Source organism: Pundamilia nyererei, unplaced genomic scaffold, assembly GCF_000239375.1.
Source record: "Pundamilia nyererei isolate P.nyererei 1_Seehausen unplaced genomic scaffold, PunNye1.0 scaffold00286, whole genome shotgun sequence".
Lineage (NCBI taxonomy): Eukaryota > Metazoa > Chordata > Actinopteri > Cichliformes > Cichlidae > Pundamilia > Pundamilia nyererei.
In genome coordinates this window covers 138882-156049 of record NW_005187687.1, presented here as the reverse complement: position 1 = coordinate 156049, position 17168 = coordinate 138882, and the positions used below count along the sequence as shown (strand labels likewise).

Below are 17168 nucleotides of genomic sequence, written 5' to 3'. Positions count from 1 at the left end.
CCGTGATTTGGGGGTCTAAACGGCTTTATCGTCATCATCATTCAGACGGGACTGACATATGTTTCGTAGATTTTAGACTGGCAAGGCATCTACAACAGTTAAAAGACGGACAATCGGTTTGGAGTTTACTTTGAAAGGACTGGCCGGAAGGCGTTTTTTTTTTTCTCGCGCCTATCCCGGTTACTTTGATGCGCGAGGCTGGTGGAGCGCGAGAAGACGCCGCAGAGTTAAGAGAAAACTGATATGAGGAGGGGATTTTCAAACCTAAATGTCAGTAGAACACTTGAAGATTCAAATAACGACTCTTTGAAGCATTTTCTTTTTTTTTTTGGCAGTAGTTGAAGTTCAGTTTCCTAGTAGTCTCCCAGTGATGTGTGGGAAAGCTTTAGAAAGCTCGCACGCAGGTCTTGTTGTTCAGGTAAAACCTGCCGTTTAACCTCTCTGCTGGCAACAGCTGCCAATAACAGTTACATTGCTGAGATTTTTCTCACGTAACTCATAAACGCTGCTGTCACAGAGTACGTAAGCTCTGAATTAGTGCCACTGACTACATTTTCTTTCTAGAACAGGTACTATACACTATACACACACACAGAAGAGAGCTAACAAGCTTTCATTATCTCCTCTCTAGTTTTCTTGCGCCCTTTCCTCAGTGGTAGGCGATGGGTGAACCTGCTGAATTACTGCTCATCAGGGACCAGTATGAGCTGGCGTTTCATTCTTTGAGTCGTGGACTGGCTGCTGAAGAGGCAGAGAAAAGAGCCGAGGCCCTCGAGTATTACAGGAAGGGTCGGCTGCACCTCACTCAGGGACTGGAGGTTCCCACTGGAGGGCAGCGGCAGCAGGGAGCGAACTGGGACACAGCCCGGCAGCTTCAACAGAAGATGAGGGATACTTTAAAGACAATTGAGAACCACCTTTCTGACCTGGAAACATCTCAGCTTACTATAACAGCAAACCAGAGAGACCAGCTGTTGAAGGATCTTTCTGTTCCCCAACTTTATCCAGACCTGGCACCTAACGGCCAGCCTCCCCAAAACTCTGTCCACCATCTCTACCCCACCATACCTGCTACCACCCACAACATTGTCCCAACCCCCAACACAGTCCCTGTCAGTCCTGCGACCCCTCCTGCTCCAGACACACTCCCTGCAGTGGTTTCAAAAACTATTGCCATGGCCAGTCCAGCAGAGCAGCCTCCAGCATACACACCACAGCCCACAGATGGGCACCGTATCCTGGCTTATGCTCCTGTTGAAGGTGGCTTTTGTCCAGGAAGACAGACTGCAGCAGTAGCAGGAGAAAATGGAACTGAACTGCTGTGCATCCCTTCCGGGGTGCAGCTGTTTTTTGTGGCACCAAACGGGCAAGTCAGCTCACTCTCCTCTCCAGGCTACCTTCGCATCATTGTGGTGGACAGTCAGCAGGATTCCCCTGCTGAAAAACCTGCAGTGTTTTTACATGTAAGTATATTTGTTGTTAAGTGTATGTTAACCTGTGAGAGTGTGTATTTTAGAAAAGCATTTTTATTTTGGGTGTGTGTCCTTAAGAGCAAGCAGGTGTGACCCCAGGGGAATTGTTTCTTCTGTTTGAGAAGTCTTTCATAACTCTGAGTCAAAGAAATGTTCCTCTTACAAATGATGACGTGTTTTTGACACATTCCTTAACCATTTAAAACACAAGAGAAGTTCCCTACAATAATAAATACACCTTTTAAATGTATTTTTTTATGTACAAGTCGAACAAGACAGTGTGGGACTCATGTTTCATATTATAATTTATGCTATATGCAAGGTTTACGTAATTTATACTTACTTTTTATAGTAATGTAGTGTGAGAAAATTAAAAGGTGCCACTTTTATTAGTAAATTATGGTATTATAAAGTCTTAAGTTTTTTGTAGACTGCAATTTATGGATATGTTTAGTTCAACAATAAGTATGTGTGTCTACAAAATATTGGAACAGAATGCTAAAAAGGCAGTGTTGTTAACTGATTTCTTACACCTTTTTTTTTTTAGCAACAAATGGTGGATTAGATGTATTTCTTTTCTGAAAAAAGGCCTTTAACATTTTTTTAAAAAAATATTAAAATAGTTACATATTAAGTTTTAATTGTATATTGATAGATTGCCCAAATGCTTCACCCTCAGCTTGCAATCCCATCATTGTTGTTACACTGAAACAGCAATGTTGCAGATGAAATTGGTTGCTGAAGTACAAATGCTTATTATTTATTAGACTCTTAAATGAATAACAGTCTAGTTTTCATTTAACAGAAAACTAGACTGTTTCATTTGAGACTTATTATAGCTTGTTCATCTATAGAGCAGATATTCGTTGCTTAATCTTTCCTGTGCAACAGTGTGATTTTATCTACTTTATATCCATTCATATCCTTTTTACTTTGTGCTTTCTGGCAACCTTCTGTGTGATGGCTTTTGTATTGAGTTTATATAAAATACCAATCTATTCTGGCACCTTTACAAAGCCTGTATTATGCTGTGCTGTAAACTGCACTGCAACCCATGACTCTTGTTTCCCACCCGACCAGGCTGGTAGGCTGCTCCTGTATTCTGTCCTTGCTTTGTTTTGGGCCAAGACAATGGTCCCATTAACAGATGACTCTGCGCTTCTGTTGTATTGCTGTTCAGTGTCCTGTGCCCTCACAGGGGTCATGTTATCAGCCGGCATACCAGTGGTACGATGCAGCAAGTGTCTGTATTTTGCCTCAGTTGAGAAGTGACATTAATCCTGAATCCTTAAATCCTACAACGTGTCTATAAACAGACTAGAGGAAATTGTAAATACTTGGAAATGAGAGTACAGTTTTATGCTCAAAAGAGAAAAAGAAAGCACAAATCCTTGGGAAACCCTTCAAACCAAATCTTATAATATCTTCCAGTGAAGTTATTTGATGAAATAAATTGCAAATGGGACATATTCCCCCTCATGGAAACAAACACTCAGCAGATGTTGTCATTTCTCACTCTCTGTGTCATATTAAAGATTTCAGGTTTCTGTTATAAACAGCAGATGTGGATCTAATTTCAAGGACTCTTAACATTCATCACCTACATATTTTAATGTCATTGTGTTTTCCAGGTATGCGATTGGATGTACCCACTGACAAAAGACACCCCAGTGCTGCTGGCTAACTCCGGGATCTTTATGTTCCCTGACTCCTTGGCAGAAATGCCAGGGTGCTATGCGGGTATAGTGTTGTCTTCTGAGCTGCCTCCTGAAGACCTGCAGACTTTTCAGGACCTCCTGTCACAGCTTGCTGAATTCAGGATCCAGGTCAGCTTTTACTTCCTTTAGGAAACAAATGCAAGGGTGTGTATGTGTTGGAGCGGAGCTTTGGTGTTAATTTTTATAGGATGTTTCTCCTGGTTTGGAAACAGAAAGACCTTGTAGGTAGTAGCTCCTGATGGTGCCTTGGAAATTGTATACATACATATACTGTCAGTTTGCTAACTAGTACAGGGAAGATGAAGCTTTTTGAGGTCTGCTATTTATTTGTGCCCAAAAATGATCATTGGGTATGTGAGGGTGTAATGATTTTATCTCTCCATTTTTACCTGTCTTATTGTCTCTATCACAAAGGTTAGCTGTAAAACTACCCAAAACTGTCAAACTGAATTAAAAGCCTTGTGAAACTCTACATTCAAAGCAGTTTGTTATATTGTGTCCATGCATTTAAACAAGCCCTGATTTAATACCTGGAAATGATGCAAAACAAACTCAGTGTCTTAGTCTTAGTAAAAGCATTAATTGAACCTTTTTGTGGAAACTGAAAACTCATGTTGTGGCTGGTTTAAGTTGTTACACTAGATATACTAGAAACACATTTTTCTTTGACACTTCTTTGACACAGGAGGAATGAAGTGGTTATGTCATGTTGTAGGTAAAAAAATAGTCCATGCCAACTCTGTTTGGGCGTACTTTTTTTTTTTTTAAAGCAACCCACCCACTGTTTTTGTCCCTTGACTTAACAGGGTCCAGAGGGCACAGAGTCAGAGGTAGTCAACTTGAGTACGAAAGTCCCCCTTAATCCCACAAAAGAGCAAGTAGAACCGACTACATCAGCAGGAGAGCAGGAAAAACTACCACTTCCTGGATGGAGTGAGAAGATGGGTCAAGGAATCTTGACAGGTGAGTTTATAAGCAAGGGTCCTAATGAAGGGGAAAAAAATAACTTGTATATATCCCTTCAAAGTGTTATATTGAATGCTTATACATTAGACATCCCTCTGTATAAAAAAATGCCCACTAGTGGGTGTTGTTTATCTTTGTAATGCCCTTCAGTGCTTCAAAGAAAATGTTGTTGAAATAGCTTTCATATAGTTTTATTAGGAATTTATTAAATGACAGTTTCTTTGCTGTTGTACATTCACTATCTCAAATATATCTCCATAGGAGCGCTTCGGTTGAGTGATTCACTGATAAAAGGAGCAGAAGCTACTGGTAGGGCCATTCACAAAGGAGCAGCCAAGATTCGAGACCAACTCACACCTGAAGAGACTCCTTCAGAGGTCAGCCCCAGTACCACCAAACGTCTGGAGATGGCCAGAAAGGCCACTGGGGGTGCTGTTCGAGTCAGCCAGTTCTTGGGTGAGCACTACTTTGAAATAATCCAAGACATCATGTTTTTAAGTCATGGAATCTCTGAACTCTACTTCCAAAATAATAATGATTACCTTTCTGTATCTTTAGTGAATGGTGTAGGCACAGTGGCAGAAAAACTGGCAGAAAAGATGGCACCTCATGTGAAGAAACATGGTGCAAAACTGGTTCCAGAAGCTTTGAAGAAGAAAGAAGACGGCCAAGCTTCCAAAATGGATGGAGCCAAGTTTGTAGCGGTCAGCACTGTGCATGGTATGTACAAGACTTCAGGATGTTCACAACAAGGTTACAGTGCAGTAAAAAAAAGTACTGAAATGAGTAGACTTGTTTCACATTTATCAAAAAAAACCATCCTGATGATTCTCAAGACTTTTGGAAAAATATTCTGTGAATTGATGAGACAATTTTTTGGAAGGTTTGAATCCCCTTGTCTGCCATAAAGCTAACATAGCATTAGTAAAAAGAAGATCATACTATTAGTCAAACATGGTGGTGGTAGTGTGATGGTCTGGAGACTGGTTTGATGCTTCAGGACCTGGAGAACTTGATGGAAATCAATTATGCTCTGTATTAGAAAATCTTGAAGGAGAATATCAGGCCATCAGTTCACATCCTGAAGCAGAACTGTGTTTGAGTTATGCAGCAGGACAGTGACCTGAAACTCACCAGCAAGTCCACGTCTGAATGATTAAAACCCCCCAAATAAATGTCTTGAAGTGCCATAGTGAAAGTCTGAACTTAAAGCTAACACAACCAGTTATTAGGTTTAGAGGGCATTTACTTATCTTTGTCCAATATTAAAATTTGATTGATGATCTGAAACAACACCTGTGTGACAAATATGCAAAAACTCAAGGAGAGGGCAGATGTTTTTTCAAGACACTAAATGTTAATCAGTTAAAAAATTGTGCATAAACTGATACAATTCTCATATCATCACTAGCACTAACTATCACATTAAAGTTCTAAAGTATAAGGTTTCTAAAATCGGTGATATTTTGAACTAGGTTTGGCTACCATTTGGTCCAGTCTGGAGACTGGAGCAAAACTTGTTGGGAAAAGTGTGGCAGCAGAGACGGTCTCAACTGTCACTTACAAGTAAGTTCATATATTTTAATTAATTCATGCTTTAGTATCATGAGTGGATTAATGTTATCTTTTGTTTCCATCTTGTTTCTGAACCTGTTTGGTCATTTTAAACATCAGTACCAAGCTGGATCAGAAACCAGTCTGATTCTTACCTACTTTGCCTCTTTCTTCTTGGGATGGTGGTGCTCTGACCTGCTTTTCACACCTATTTCTTTTCAGATTTAGGGGCTTAGAGAATCTTTTAAACTTGTCCAGAAACATATGACTGCACAGCGGACTAAAGGAAAAGGCTTGTAAACTAACACGTGTACCTGCTCAACCCTTTCATGCACACAGCAGTAAACTGTCAACAAGTTGAATACAACAACATAACGTGGAACTAACTTAATCAAAATGGCATTTCTTAGTCATACATGTCAGACACAGAAAGTATGTGTTTTGGTTTCTGTTTTGACTCTTTGTAATTTAAAACCTTGCCTAAACAGGATACGTAACAGATTGGGTGTTTCCTTTGCTCTAGCCCCATAAATGCAACACTGCTTTTATGCTTCGTGTCTAATTCCCTCTGTGTGTTATGCAAAGAACAGTAATGGCTTTGAAAACATAGGTGACCTACACTCAGTGATATGTCTGAACACCTTCTGTGTAGACAAATACATCCCTGGAGTTGGTGCTACTGGGCTAATGTTCTGTTTGAGCTGTGGCTTCTGTGTAGACACAATATAAATATCAGGTGTCTTTCTGGGTCTGTCCATGTTACTGTTACATGTCAGCTTGTGCTGGGTGGTGATGCTTATGCTCTTCATACTATTTATCTGTAGATATTTTCCATAGTTTGTTGTTAATAAACAGCTATAAATAATGATATGACTGTGTTTTCCTAATTCTTTTGTCTTTTTTATGTGAATGACTGTAGTAAACAAACTTGCCCCAGATTTCAATTCACATGCTCATTAAATTTTCTTCCATCATACAACTCTACCACCATTTCTGTAACCTCACCACATTAATTGTGGTGAAGGTACGGCAACAATGCAGGCGAAGCCACAGACACTGGTCTCCAGTCGGTGATCAACATTGGCGTGACTGCAAACAACATCGATAATGCAGGCATCAAAGCCTTTTTCAAGAAGGCTGGCAAATGCACGGCCAAGGAATTGGCCGCAAAATCAAATGAAGAGAAAAAGTTGCAGAAGGAAGTACAAGAGGATGAGGCTGAGGCAAAAGATGTACAGAAGAACAAGGAAGAAGAGAAGAAAAAATAGATTTCCAGTGCATCTTAATGCCTTCCTGCATGTTTTATCTTTGATAGGGATCTTATGAAAAATAGACCTTTCAGTTCTTTGCTATATTTTGTCATGTCCATGTGAACATACTAGAATTAATTTAACACTGAATGGAGTTTTGCTTCTAATTTTAAGTTATTTAAGTCTGTGTTTCATTTATATACAGATATTAAGATATTCATGTTATATGTACAGATAGTCTTCAGCCTTGAATGTATGTATTCTTTTACTAATGTGATTAAACGTTTTTAGGCGCATTTAAGCAAGAGATTAATTTATAAAATGTCTGTCAGGAAAACAGAAAAGCAACAAACCAAAAACTCCTGCGCCCTTGTCGACGTTTCCTGATAAGCTGTGCCAAAAAAAAAAGGTCGTCTGCCAAAAACTGCACGTATTTAAACTATGAATAACTTGTTGGTCTATAATATGTGAAACATATGTCACATGTATCCCTCGTGGAGGATATCAAGTCATCTTGAGCCACAAACAACATTCGTGTAACAAGGTAGAAGCGTCAGTTTTTGGCAGTGACTTCTATATATCCTTAATTTTTCCAGTTATAAAAATCTGGTTGATATTAAAAACGTGTTTTTAAGAGTAATCTGGCCAAGAGGATAGCAGATATTGCAACAAATATAACAATAGTTCTGTAAACATACTTTAAGTGGACAAAATGGACCGGGTTGGTTATAATGTAAGTACAATAGAGGGAGTTATAAAGATACTTAAAGAAACATCTAATTTTATGATTTGATATATAACCCCTTTGTAAACCCTGTTCACGGAGGTCTCTCTACCAAGATACGTAAAGATATTCCACATAAAAAACACAAAAAACACTGGATATCATTTTCTGGCACCCGATCACTTTTTGGCACAACACCGGAAACGGCGGTTTCCGTAGAAACCCAAACAAAGCTTAGATTTTTTTCCAGAAACATGGCTAAAGCTAGCGAGGACTGTAAATACGCGTTGGCACGGCTGCAGGTAGAACTGGAAAAGGAGAGGGGGATGAAGTAAGTCTGAAATAACAACAGAAAGACCTTTTTTGTTTGTTTAAATAAATGTTAACTTACACACTGCAAGAATAGTATAATTTAGTTCTTGGTCGTAGAGAAATGCTTGAAGAGTCAGTGTCTGATCTGCGGAGTACCATGAGTGAACTCCAAGAAAGACTGCACAGTGTTGATGGGGAAGGTAAGCAAAATTAAAGTGACTGGTAGAATTGGTTGGTCAATTGGTTGACTAAATATCCGTGCTAAAGAGCGCTTGAACAGGTGTAATAAACTGTCGAGTGAGTGTATGTGTTTAAATGTATGTTAGCTTGAGTACTGTTTACCACATGATATTACATTAGGACCTCCAGAAAAAAAAAAAGTCAGACATGGTTCTCTTTTTGTTGTCGGTAATGTCTTCAGTCCTCAAAAGGACTATATTATGATGGTTTTCTATGTTTCTGCTGATGTATCAGGAAATGAGTGGAGGACAAGGTATGAGACACAGGTAGAGCTAAATGGGCAGCTGGAACGGCAGATCTCACTCATCCGTGAGAGACTGGAAGACATAAGAGGAAACCCTGTGGGTAAGTTCTCAGGCTTTCAAAAAACGTTACTGTGAAAGCACATTCATTATGTTGCAGTTTTTTCACAAGTGTTTGTAAGTAACAACACTATACCTCTGTGTATAGTGTGGTAGGTTATCTTTCTCCAGATCAAGAGTAGTGTCATCTGCAAAAACTCTTTTAAATATATGAGCTCAACATTTCCAATACATGAAGCATTTGTGATGATGATGCTCGTGTAAAATAGGCAACTTGGGAGGAAAATATTTTTTTGCATCTTTTAAATGATTAAAATGCATGATTTTTCAAATAAACTCTCTTTTTCCATTTAGTGCAATAAATAAGACAAGATGGAATACTTCCACCCATCTCGAGAAGTTTCTTTTTTCAGTATTATGCATACACACATAATACTCAAATGCTCTTGCTTTTTTTTGCAGACCGACTGGCTTCTATTCGGTCGTATGAGGACATGCCAGTGGTGAGCGCAAATGTTCATTTTCCACTGAGGGTTTGTCTTTATCAGTTTTGTTAAATTTGATATTTTTTTTCCAAGGACAGTTTGACAAAGCGAGAGGGAGCTGCAAGTGTAAGACAGAAGCACGCGCCACAAGATAGAGCCAGAGATACAGAATCGGTTAAGGAGAGTGGACAGCACAGGCAGAACTGTTTGGCCAGCTGCTCTCTATTCTCCTGCTGATGCAGGATGAATAAGCCAGAGTTTAATCACAGCGCTGTAATCACAGGATTACAAACCATGGGAGAGTAATACACACTAATTACAATACTTTAAGGCACACCAAAGGTTGCACAATACAGTCTAAATATGTGTGTATTTCTTAGAGCAATGCTAACAGATGCTTATTAGTGTAACCAAGGAAACAATATTGCATACTGGAAGTCTTTAGACAAACTGAGCATGACCGTATGAGAGAGTGAGCATGTGAGAGGAATGTTATCACGATACTGTTAATATGGAGGTAAATGAAAGTGTTCTGGTAAAGTAAGCAATACAAGAGCATGCTACTATGTCTAAAGCTCTAAAGAATGAGGCTAAGAATATTTCTGATTAGTGATCTCAGTGCCTCAAATGCATCCTCTTAGTGGCATACAACTCTAACACAATTAATGATTAGGAAGAAAAAAAATGTGATCTAACCAAGTAGAAAAGAACACTTGGCTGATCCGAAGACATCAGACTGATATTCAGAGAGTGGTACTCATAGATTTCAAGTATTGCAACCTTAAAACACTCTCCTCTCAGGTGCACAATGAAAAGAAGCAGACTGTTCCAAACCTAGAAAATTGCAAAGGTCTTACTGGTCTTTTCTGGGCTATAAATCTTACCATTTCACAGGGCTAATGTGTTTATATGGTTATTAAAATACGTATGAGCTCAGTCCATTTTTGTACTCGTGTTTTCTGCATTAACGATGCTGCTATTGTTTGATCCCGTCAGGCAGCACAGTGCAATTCAAGAACAAATTGATTGGTAATTCAGCAGCGTGACACCCTCGTACTCTGTGGCCTCTTTGTCGTGATTTGTTTCTAATTAACGGGAACGCTTTGGCACAGGAAACACTGAGACAACGTCTGAAGCTCCTGACCGGGGAGAAATCTGACCTCCAGAGTCAGCTAATGGATTGTCATCTTCAAGTTGAACAAGAAGGAAAGGTGTGACTCCTAGCTGTCCCTTTTGACATAGAACAGTGAGAGGGATTGTTTGAGGCCACAACGTCTGGTGTTCTACTTATGTTTTTTTTTTTTATTATTTCTTAGACAAGCAGCTTTAGTTTTTTCCAGGTAATAAATAGTTTACTTGTGAGTAGCCACCATTAGCAGTGGATTGAGAAAGATTTCGTTTTGTTTATTGTTCTGCTCAACAAAGAGAGAGATATTCGCTGAATGCTGGTTTAGCAAACGACACGTGCAGTCAGTAATCCCTGTTGCTAATTAACATTGAAGACTTGAGAAGTGCACACACAAACATACACACATTGTACCCACGAGCAGATAGATTATTGCCTGATAGAACAAGCGTGGCTCATGAATACAAATTTGTGACGGTATAGCTTGCTGTTTTTTCCTAATTTCAGGCTTTTCATAAAACCAATGATGAGAGGCGGGCATACCTGTCAGAAATTGCTAAGGTAAGCAGTCACAATCTTAAGCAAATACCCGTTAACGACTAATCCTTGACTGCTAAACACATGCTCTGGTAAGTGTTACAGTAAGTGTTGTACTTCTAATGACATACTCTGCATGCTGTGTTTCTGCTGTTTTCATGCAGCTCTCATTTATTCTCCTGTTATATAACAGGTCAGTCTGCTCAGGCAAAAAAGGGAGTCAAGGACTTTCCTCTGTATGTTGCAACAAAACAGGTTTCTGCAGAGCGCAAGCTGAAGTGAAACTGAGTTCACTGTGTTTTAGAGACCATAGGTCACAGTTACTGCAGCTTTACATCATGTGCAGGGATGTCAAACTCATTTTACATCATGGGCCACATATAGCACACTCTGATCTTAAGTGGGCCAGACCAGAAAAGTACATTTAACTGAAGATTTAATCACTGAGATGTCTTTAATGTACAAAAATGTCAGTTTAATGGTGCATTTACGTTTTTCTTCATAATAATGTGTAAAATTACAGAAAAAGGTTCTGGTAGCTCATTGCTTGCCCAGCTGTAAAACTGATGAAAATAAAGTTAAAAGTTCAAAATCTATACACTTCTTCACATTTTTCAAAGCCTTCCAGTGAGCCAGATTTGAGTCTTTACTGGGCCAATTCCTGCCCACGGACCTTTTGTTTGACACTCCTGGTCTAGAGTGGACTTGCATTACTAATCGGTTCTCTTCTCCTACAGCTGTCATCTACCCATGAAGCTCAAAGAAGACAGTACTTTGCACAGCCACAGAGGGCACCAGAGAGCAAACAAATGAGGTCTGTGAAGCACAAGGCCCACAGATTATGGACAAAATAACATAAACTGCAGCGCAATAACATGCTTTATAGAATGAATGCAGAATGAGCTTCACTCAAAGGTTTATATTTTTATGGTGTTTGGCTTAATTCTGATTTCACTTATTAATTTGGGAGGAAGCAATACATCTGTCACTGAAATCAGTTTTCCCTCGACTCCTTAACTGTGTATTCATGCTTGACAAACAATTCATGCTGTAAATAAATAAATAGATTCTGACATTTTCTAAGGCTATTATTGACATAATGACTGTTATATAAAGCCACTGACATTGTTGTTTTAATCAAAGCAATTTTGGTAGATATAAATTGTACTTTTCTCCCTTTCATCTCCTGTTGCTTAGAGGGAAGCAGACTGGCAGGAAGGCAGAGGCTGATTCTAAGAAAGGAAAAGAGGGAGGAGAAGAAGATGGTGGCGAGGCCTTTGTGAAAGAAAGAGGAGGAGGTGATGGTGGAAGAATAGCAGAGAGAAAAGGAGAGAAGAAATTACAAAGGAAAAGCAGGTTACCCACGCTTAAGCACAACCCGAAGCACGATCCGTAACCCAAACTTAGTCATGTTGCTTTTGGTTATGCTTTAGTTCACATTGCGACTGATTATGTTGAAATACTGCAGTTTCTACACTAACCAGCCACTTTATTAGGTACACTTTGTACTGTCCAGTACTCAGCTGGACCTCCTTTTTCTTTAACAGCTGCCACAATTCTTTATGGTATTGATTCAACAACCTGCTAGAATAATTCCTCACAGATTTTGGTCCTTTTTGCATCATGCAGTGGCTGTACATTTGTTGGCTGCACATCCATGATCTAAATATCCCATTTCACCACAACTCAAAGTTGCTGTACTGGATTGAGATCTGGTGATTGTTGAAGACATTTGAGTAAAATTTGAGGTGATTTGAGCTTTGTGACATGATGCAGTGTCCTGCTGCAAGCAGCCATCAGAAGATGGGTACACAGTGGTCATAAACAGATTATTAGCAACAACACTCAGGCAGGCTGTGGTGTTTAAACAATACAGCGCTGATACTAATTGACCCAACGTGTGCCAAGAAAATATCTCTCACAGCATTACACCACCTCCAGCAGCCTGAACTGCTGATAAAAAGTATGATGGATCCATGCTTTCAAATTGTTTATACCAAATTCTGACGCTGCCAGCTAAATGTTTCAGCGGCAAGACTCGTCTTGCCAGATGACATTTTTCCTATCTTCTGTCGTCCAATTTTTGTGAGACCTTTTTCAATTCAGTTAAATTTTATTTATATAGTGCTCAGTCATCACAAGGCACTTTATATTGTAAGGTTGAGAGCCCACAGTAATACAGAGAAAACCCAAACAATCAGAAGGAACCCCCATCAGAACCAATTTTGAGGGAGGGGCAACCACCTGCAGCAGCTGGTTGGGGGTGAGGGGAGGGAGACAGGACAAAAGACACGGTGTGGAGAAGAGCCAGAGATTAATAATGACTAATGATTAAAAGTAAAGTGGTGGATAAACACATAATGAGCAAGAACAGGTGAATGAATGAGAATTGCTCAGTGAATCATGGGAATCCCCCAGCAACCTAAGCCTATTGCAGTGCTGCAGTGGGAGGATTCAGGGTCACCTCAAAAAGTTTTAGGCCTGATCCTAAAATCAGAGAGGGTGTCTGTCACCAAAACAAAATCAGAACCGCAAGTAAGATAGCAGTCTGAGTGCTCTATATGGTACTATGAGGTCTTTGATATGAGATGGACCTTTAGATTTGATTCGGGATTTAACATGGAGCCAATTAAGAGGACCTAAAATGGGAGAAATACTGTCTTTCTCTTGTCAGGACTCTTGATGCAGCATTTTAGATCAGCCAAAGGCTTTTTAGGGAGTTTTTAGGACATCCTGCTAATAATGAATTACAGTAGTCCAGCCTAGAATTTGTTTTTCCAGCATTACTCTGACACAGGATGTTTCTAATTTTAGAGATGTTGTGCAAATGCAAGGAAGCAGTCCTACATATTTGTTTAATATGCGTATTGAAGGACACATCCTGGCCAAAAATAGCAAGTAATACCATACTGAGGTGCGGTATTCTACTTCAGTAGCTCGTTTGCTTCAAGGTTCAACGTGTTGCGTGTTCAGAGATGCTCTTCTGGTTATTTGAGTTACTGTTGCCTTCAATTTGAAGAAGTCCATTCTCCTCGGACCTTTGACATCAACAAGACATTTTCAACCTGAGAACTGCTACTCATTGGATATTTTCTCTTTTTCTGACCATTCTCTGTAAACTCTCAAGATGGTTGTGTGGGAAGATCCCAGTAGATCGGCAGTTTCTGAAATACTCTCTGGCACAAACAACCAGGCCACATTCAAAGTCACTGAAACCACCTTTATTCCCCATTCTGATGCTCAATTTGAACTTTGGCAGATCAATTTGATCATGTCCACATGCCTAAATGCTTTGAATTGCTGTCGTGTGATTGGCTGATTAAATATTTGTGTTAACAAGCAGTTCAGCTGGCATACTTAATAACATGAATGTGAATGTATTTCGTTTTTTCTGTCCATTTGCTGCAGTTGGTATTGTGTTTTTATTTTTGTATTTTTTTTTCATTTGATAAAGTAACCACAGTATTAACCTGATGTCAAGCTATAAAAGGCTACATTCACAACAAAGTGTGGGCTTAGTGTTTTCTTACGTGTTTCTTTGAACAAGGAGATGAATTATTTAAAAAGAGAAATGTTTCAAATATGGGTTTTTAAACTTTTGTGGCTAAGGCCTTTATTTCAGGACAGGAAACAAGCTGAAGGCTTTGAGTCTAGTGTGCTACAAGCCTGCCAAGTTGAACATTTCTTGTGTCACTGCAGTTTTTTTTAACACCTCCTACGATTCACATTACGTATGCAGCACCACATCACCGCTCTCGCTGTTTGTAGTTTCTCCACAGAGCAAACAGTCACCCATGTCCCACCTACTGACCACCTTTTCAAATGTGGGTGTCAGAAAACTCTATCGATATGAGATGAAGTAGTGAATAGGAAAAAAAAAACAAAAAACAAACAAACACCAGGAGTACTGCTTCAGTTGTATTTGCAAAACGTGTAGGATGGTTTCAGTTCTTCTCAGCCTTGCTGAATTACACTGAATTAAAACAAAATCACAAAGCGGACAACATGGTGCCATAGGCATAAATTGTATAATTTAATTTTTTTGTCCTGTCCCTGTAAATCCTCTGAAAAGTATCGCCTGATCAGCTCGAGTCCTAATGCTTCAATTTCCACGGGAGGAATTTGTTTATTGAGCTGGTATTTACTTTTTGATATGGCTGACTTGGTGTACGCTTCTAAGTGTGATCCACAACAGCTTGTTTATCTTAGATTCATGACTTCATTTAGACATAGCCAGTTCACATCGCCTCATGAAACACTGAGCACATTTGGAGTGTACCACCTTCTAACTAGTCTCTAGTCTTCTGCCATCTCAATTTCACGTATAAGCTTTTTTTATTTATTACAACTCAATGCGTCTTGCCGATGAATCACACAGCCACAGAGGAACTACCCAAATGTCTTCTCCTGACAGGTGAAAGAGAATGACAAATCACAACAGCGACTCTCAAAACACAATGATTCACAATACTGCTGCATTACTATGCTAATTCATTTGGCTCGCACACTTTTGTGGTAGCACACGTGTTCACACACCCTTCTGTGTAGTGTGAAAGCATTGCATCAAAATACATTAATCACAGGTTGTAAATTGAAAGCAGGTTTTAATTACTCCAGATGAGACTTCAATATCAGTTATCAGTCCATAAATCCATCCAATTGAGCTTCAGCTTTCTTTATCATAACCTCACAGAGGTGTATTTGCAGAAGTGTTCTACATCGTGCCTTTTTGTGTTTTTCTAACATTTGAATGAAAACGTGGCCGTTATGCACATTGCTGAGAAAAGGAGCTTGGCATAAAAATATGTTTTTATGATTGTAAAACTGTCCACTTACATACATAATATACAAAGAAATTAATACATGCCCACATGGAGGCTTAAAAGTCTTAACCACACACACTTCTCTTTATATCTGCTACGAGTCATGCTGTGCTACGCTTCAAGAGTTGGCCTCTATGAAGAATTGAAGAAATGAAGAACTTACCTAATTAGTATGGATGTAATATTTCCAAGCCTATTTCATTCTGATTTTGTTCCACCCGGTCTGTAATTAGTCAGTGGCACTGGTGACACAAATGTAGATGGAAGCAATATATGTTTGAAATGCTTGATTACTGTGAAATGCTGCTTGCTAACTGCAAGATACTGTATGATCCTAAGACATACAGAGCTGCTTTCACAGTGTACCTCACATTTTGTCAGTTCTAACATCAGATATGTTTGTTTTAAGTCTACCACAACACCAAAATCCATTTCTCTGCGCTCTCATCTGTTATTTGAACAAAATGTGGAAATTTATAAATCTGACATATCTGACTCTCTTTTGAAAATCACATTATGTCTGAGAGTGTCATCTCCTCTCTGTTTGTGACGCACACCAAGTCCCCAAAATAGAAAGAAAATTGTGGGTATGTTTTTTTAAAATTATTTTATTTTAAACGTATTTATTTGTCATTCACTCTCACACAGTAAAGAATTCATGGGCACTCACAGGCCACTTTATCAGGTACAAGTACTGGGTTGGACCCACATTTACACACATTGCTCTCAGCAATGCTTATTTTGTTGTGGCGCAAATTCAGCAAGGTGCTGGACACGTTCCTCTGAGAGTTTGTACCATATTGACAGGATAGTGTCACACAGTTGCTGCAGATTTATTGGTTGCACATCCATCATAACCTCCTTAAACTACATCCCAAAGGAACTTTAGTGGACTGAAATCTAGTGACTGTGGAGGACATTTGAGTGCACTGAACTCATTGTCATGTTCAAGACACCAGTTTGTGTTGATCTGAGCTTTGGGACACGGTATGTTATCCTGCTAGAAGGACCCATCTTCTGATGGAAGCAGCCATGAGAATATGGGAGCACTGTGATCATAAAGGGATGATCATGGCTAGCATGGTAGGCTGTGGTGTTTCATTATCACACACAAAGACACAGACACAGACTCTGTGTTATTACTGATGAAAGTGACATCATCAAAACATAACGCTGTAAATAAAATAAACGAATGGCAAAGATGTGAGAAATTGATGGCACCTTCTTGTTCTTCTTTTTTTTATCATCATCACTGGCACATATAAATGTTAGATAATACGCACATGCATGTGTGTGGTTCATTAGTGAGTGGTGGAGTGGGATTTTTGTAGTCTCTGGAGTCTATGAAGTAGGTCAGCGGTCTTTATCTCTTCCTGCACTGTGAGATTGGTTCCTGTCTTAACCTCAAATTTCAAAGCTCGTAGGAAGAAACGAGACAGAAGCATCATTTACATCTCTCAGTTCTCTGCATTGATGAATTCAGTGTAACTGAAGCTCTTTTCAGCTCATCCATACATTTAATTCCCAAGAAAAAAAAGTCTTCATACAGCAACAACAGTAAGTCATTGTAGAAGAAATACAGCATGTGGGTTTGTGTATAGAGTTAAAGTATTACATAACAACCCACGTGCAAATGTGGGTTAAACACAATGCTGCATT

The 17168-nt window shown here is 39.3% G+C and overlaps 2 protein-coding genes across 5 annotated transcripts; both read left to right on the top strand.

Annotated features, from left to right (window-relative positions):
* Positions 1 to 148: 148 nt before the first annotated feature.
* Positions 149 to 7250, top strand: sparta (spartin a). 4 transcript variants are annotated; one of them, XM_005750751.1, is made up of 8 exons: positions 149 to 270; positions 632 to 1463; positions 3104 to 3298; positions 3997 to 4153; positions 4418 to 4612; positions 4715 to 4876; positions 5632 to 5722; positions 6735 to 7250. In XM_005750751.1, exons 2-8 carry the CDS (start codon positions 663 to 665, stop codon positions 6976 to 6978), a joined length of 1845 nt encoding a protein of 614 aa, XP_005750808.1. In that variant the 5' UTR covers positions 149 to 270; positions 632 to 662; the 3' UTR covers positions 6979 to 7250. The 4 variants fall into 4 exon arrangements, with proteins under 4 accessions (XP_005750808.1, XP_005750806.1, XP_013770762.1 ...); XM_005750749.1 differs by having other exon boundaries at positions 149 to 418; XM_013915308.1 differs by lacking the exon at positions 6735 to 7250 and adding an exon at positions 5933 to 6567 and having other exon boundaries at positions 149 to 418.
* A 658-nt stretch (positions 7251 to 7908) lies between these two features.
* On the top strand, positions 7909 to 12082 carry ccdc169 (coiled-coil domain containing 169). Its single transcript, XM_013915306.1, has 8 exons — positions 7909 to 8015; positions 8114 to 8196; positions 8471 to 8581; positions 9001 to 9041; positions 10136 to 10234; positions 10657 to 10710; positions 11424 to 11500; positions 11884 to 12082. Exons 1-8 carry the CDS (start codon positions 7939 to 7941, stop codon positions 12080 to 12082), a joined length of 741 nt encoding a protein of 246 aa, XP_013770760.1. The 5' UTR covers positions 7909 to 7938.
* Positions 12083 to 17168: the final 5086 nt, after the last annotated feature.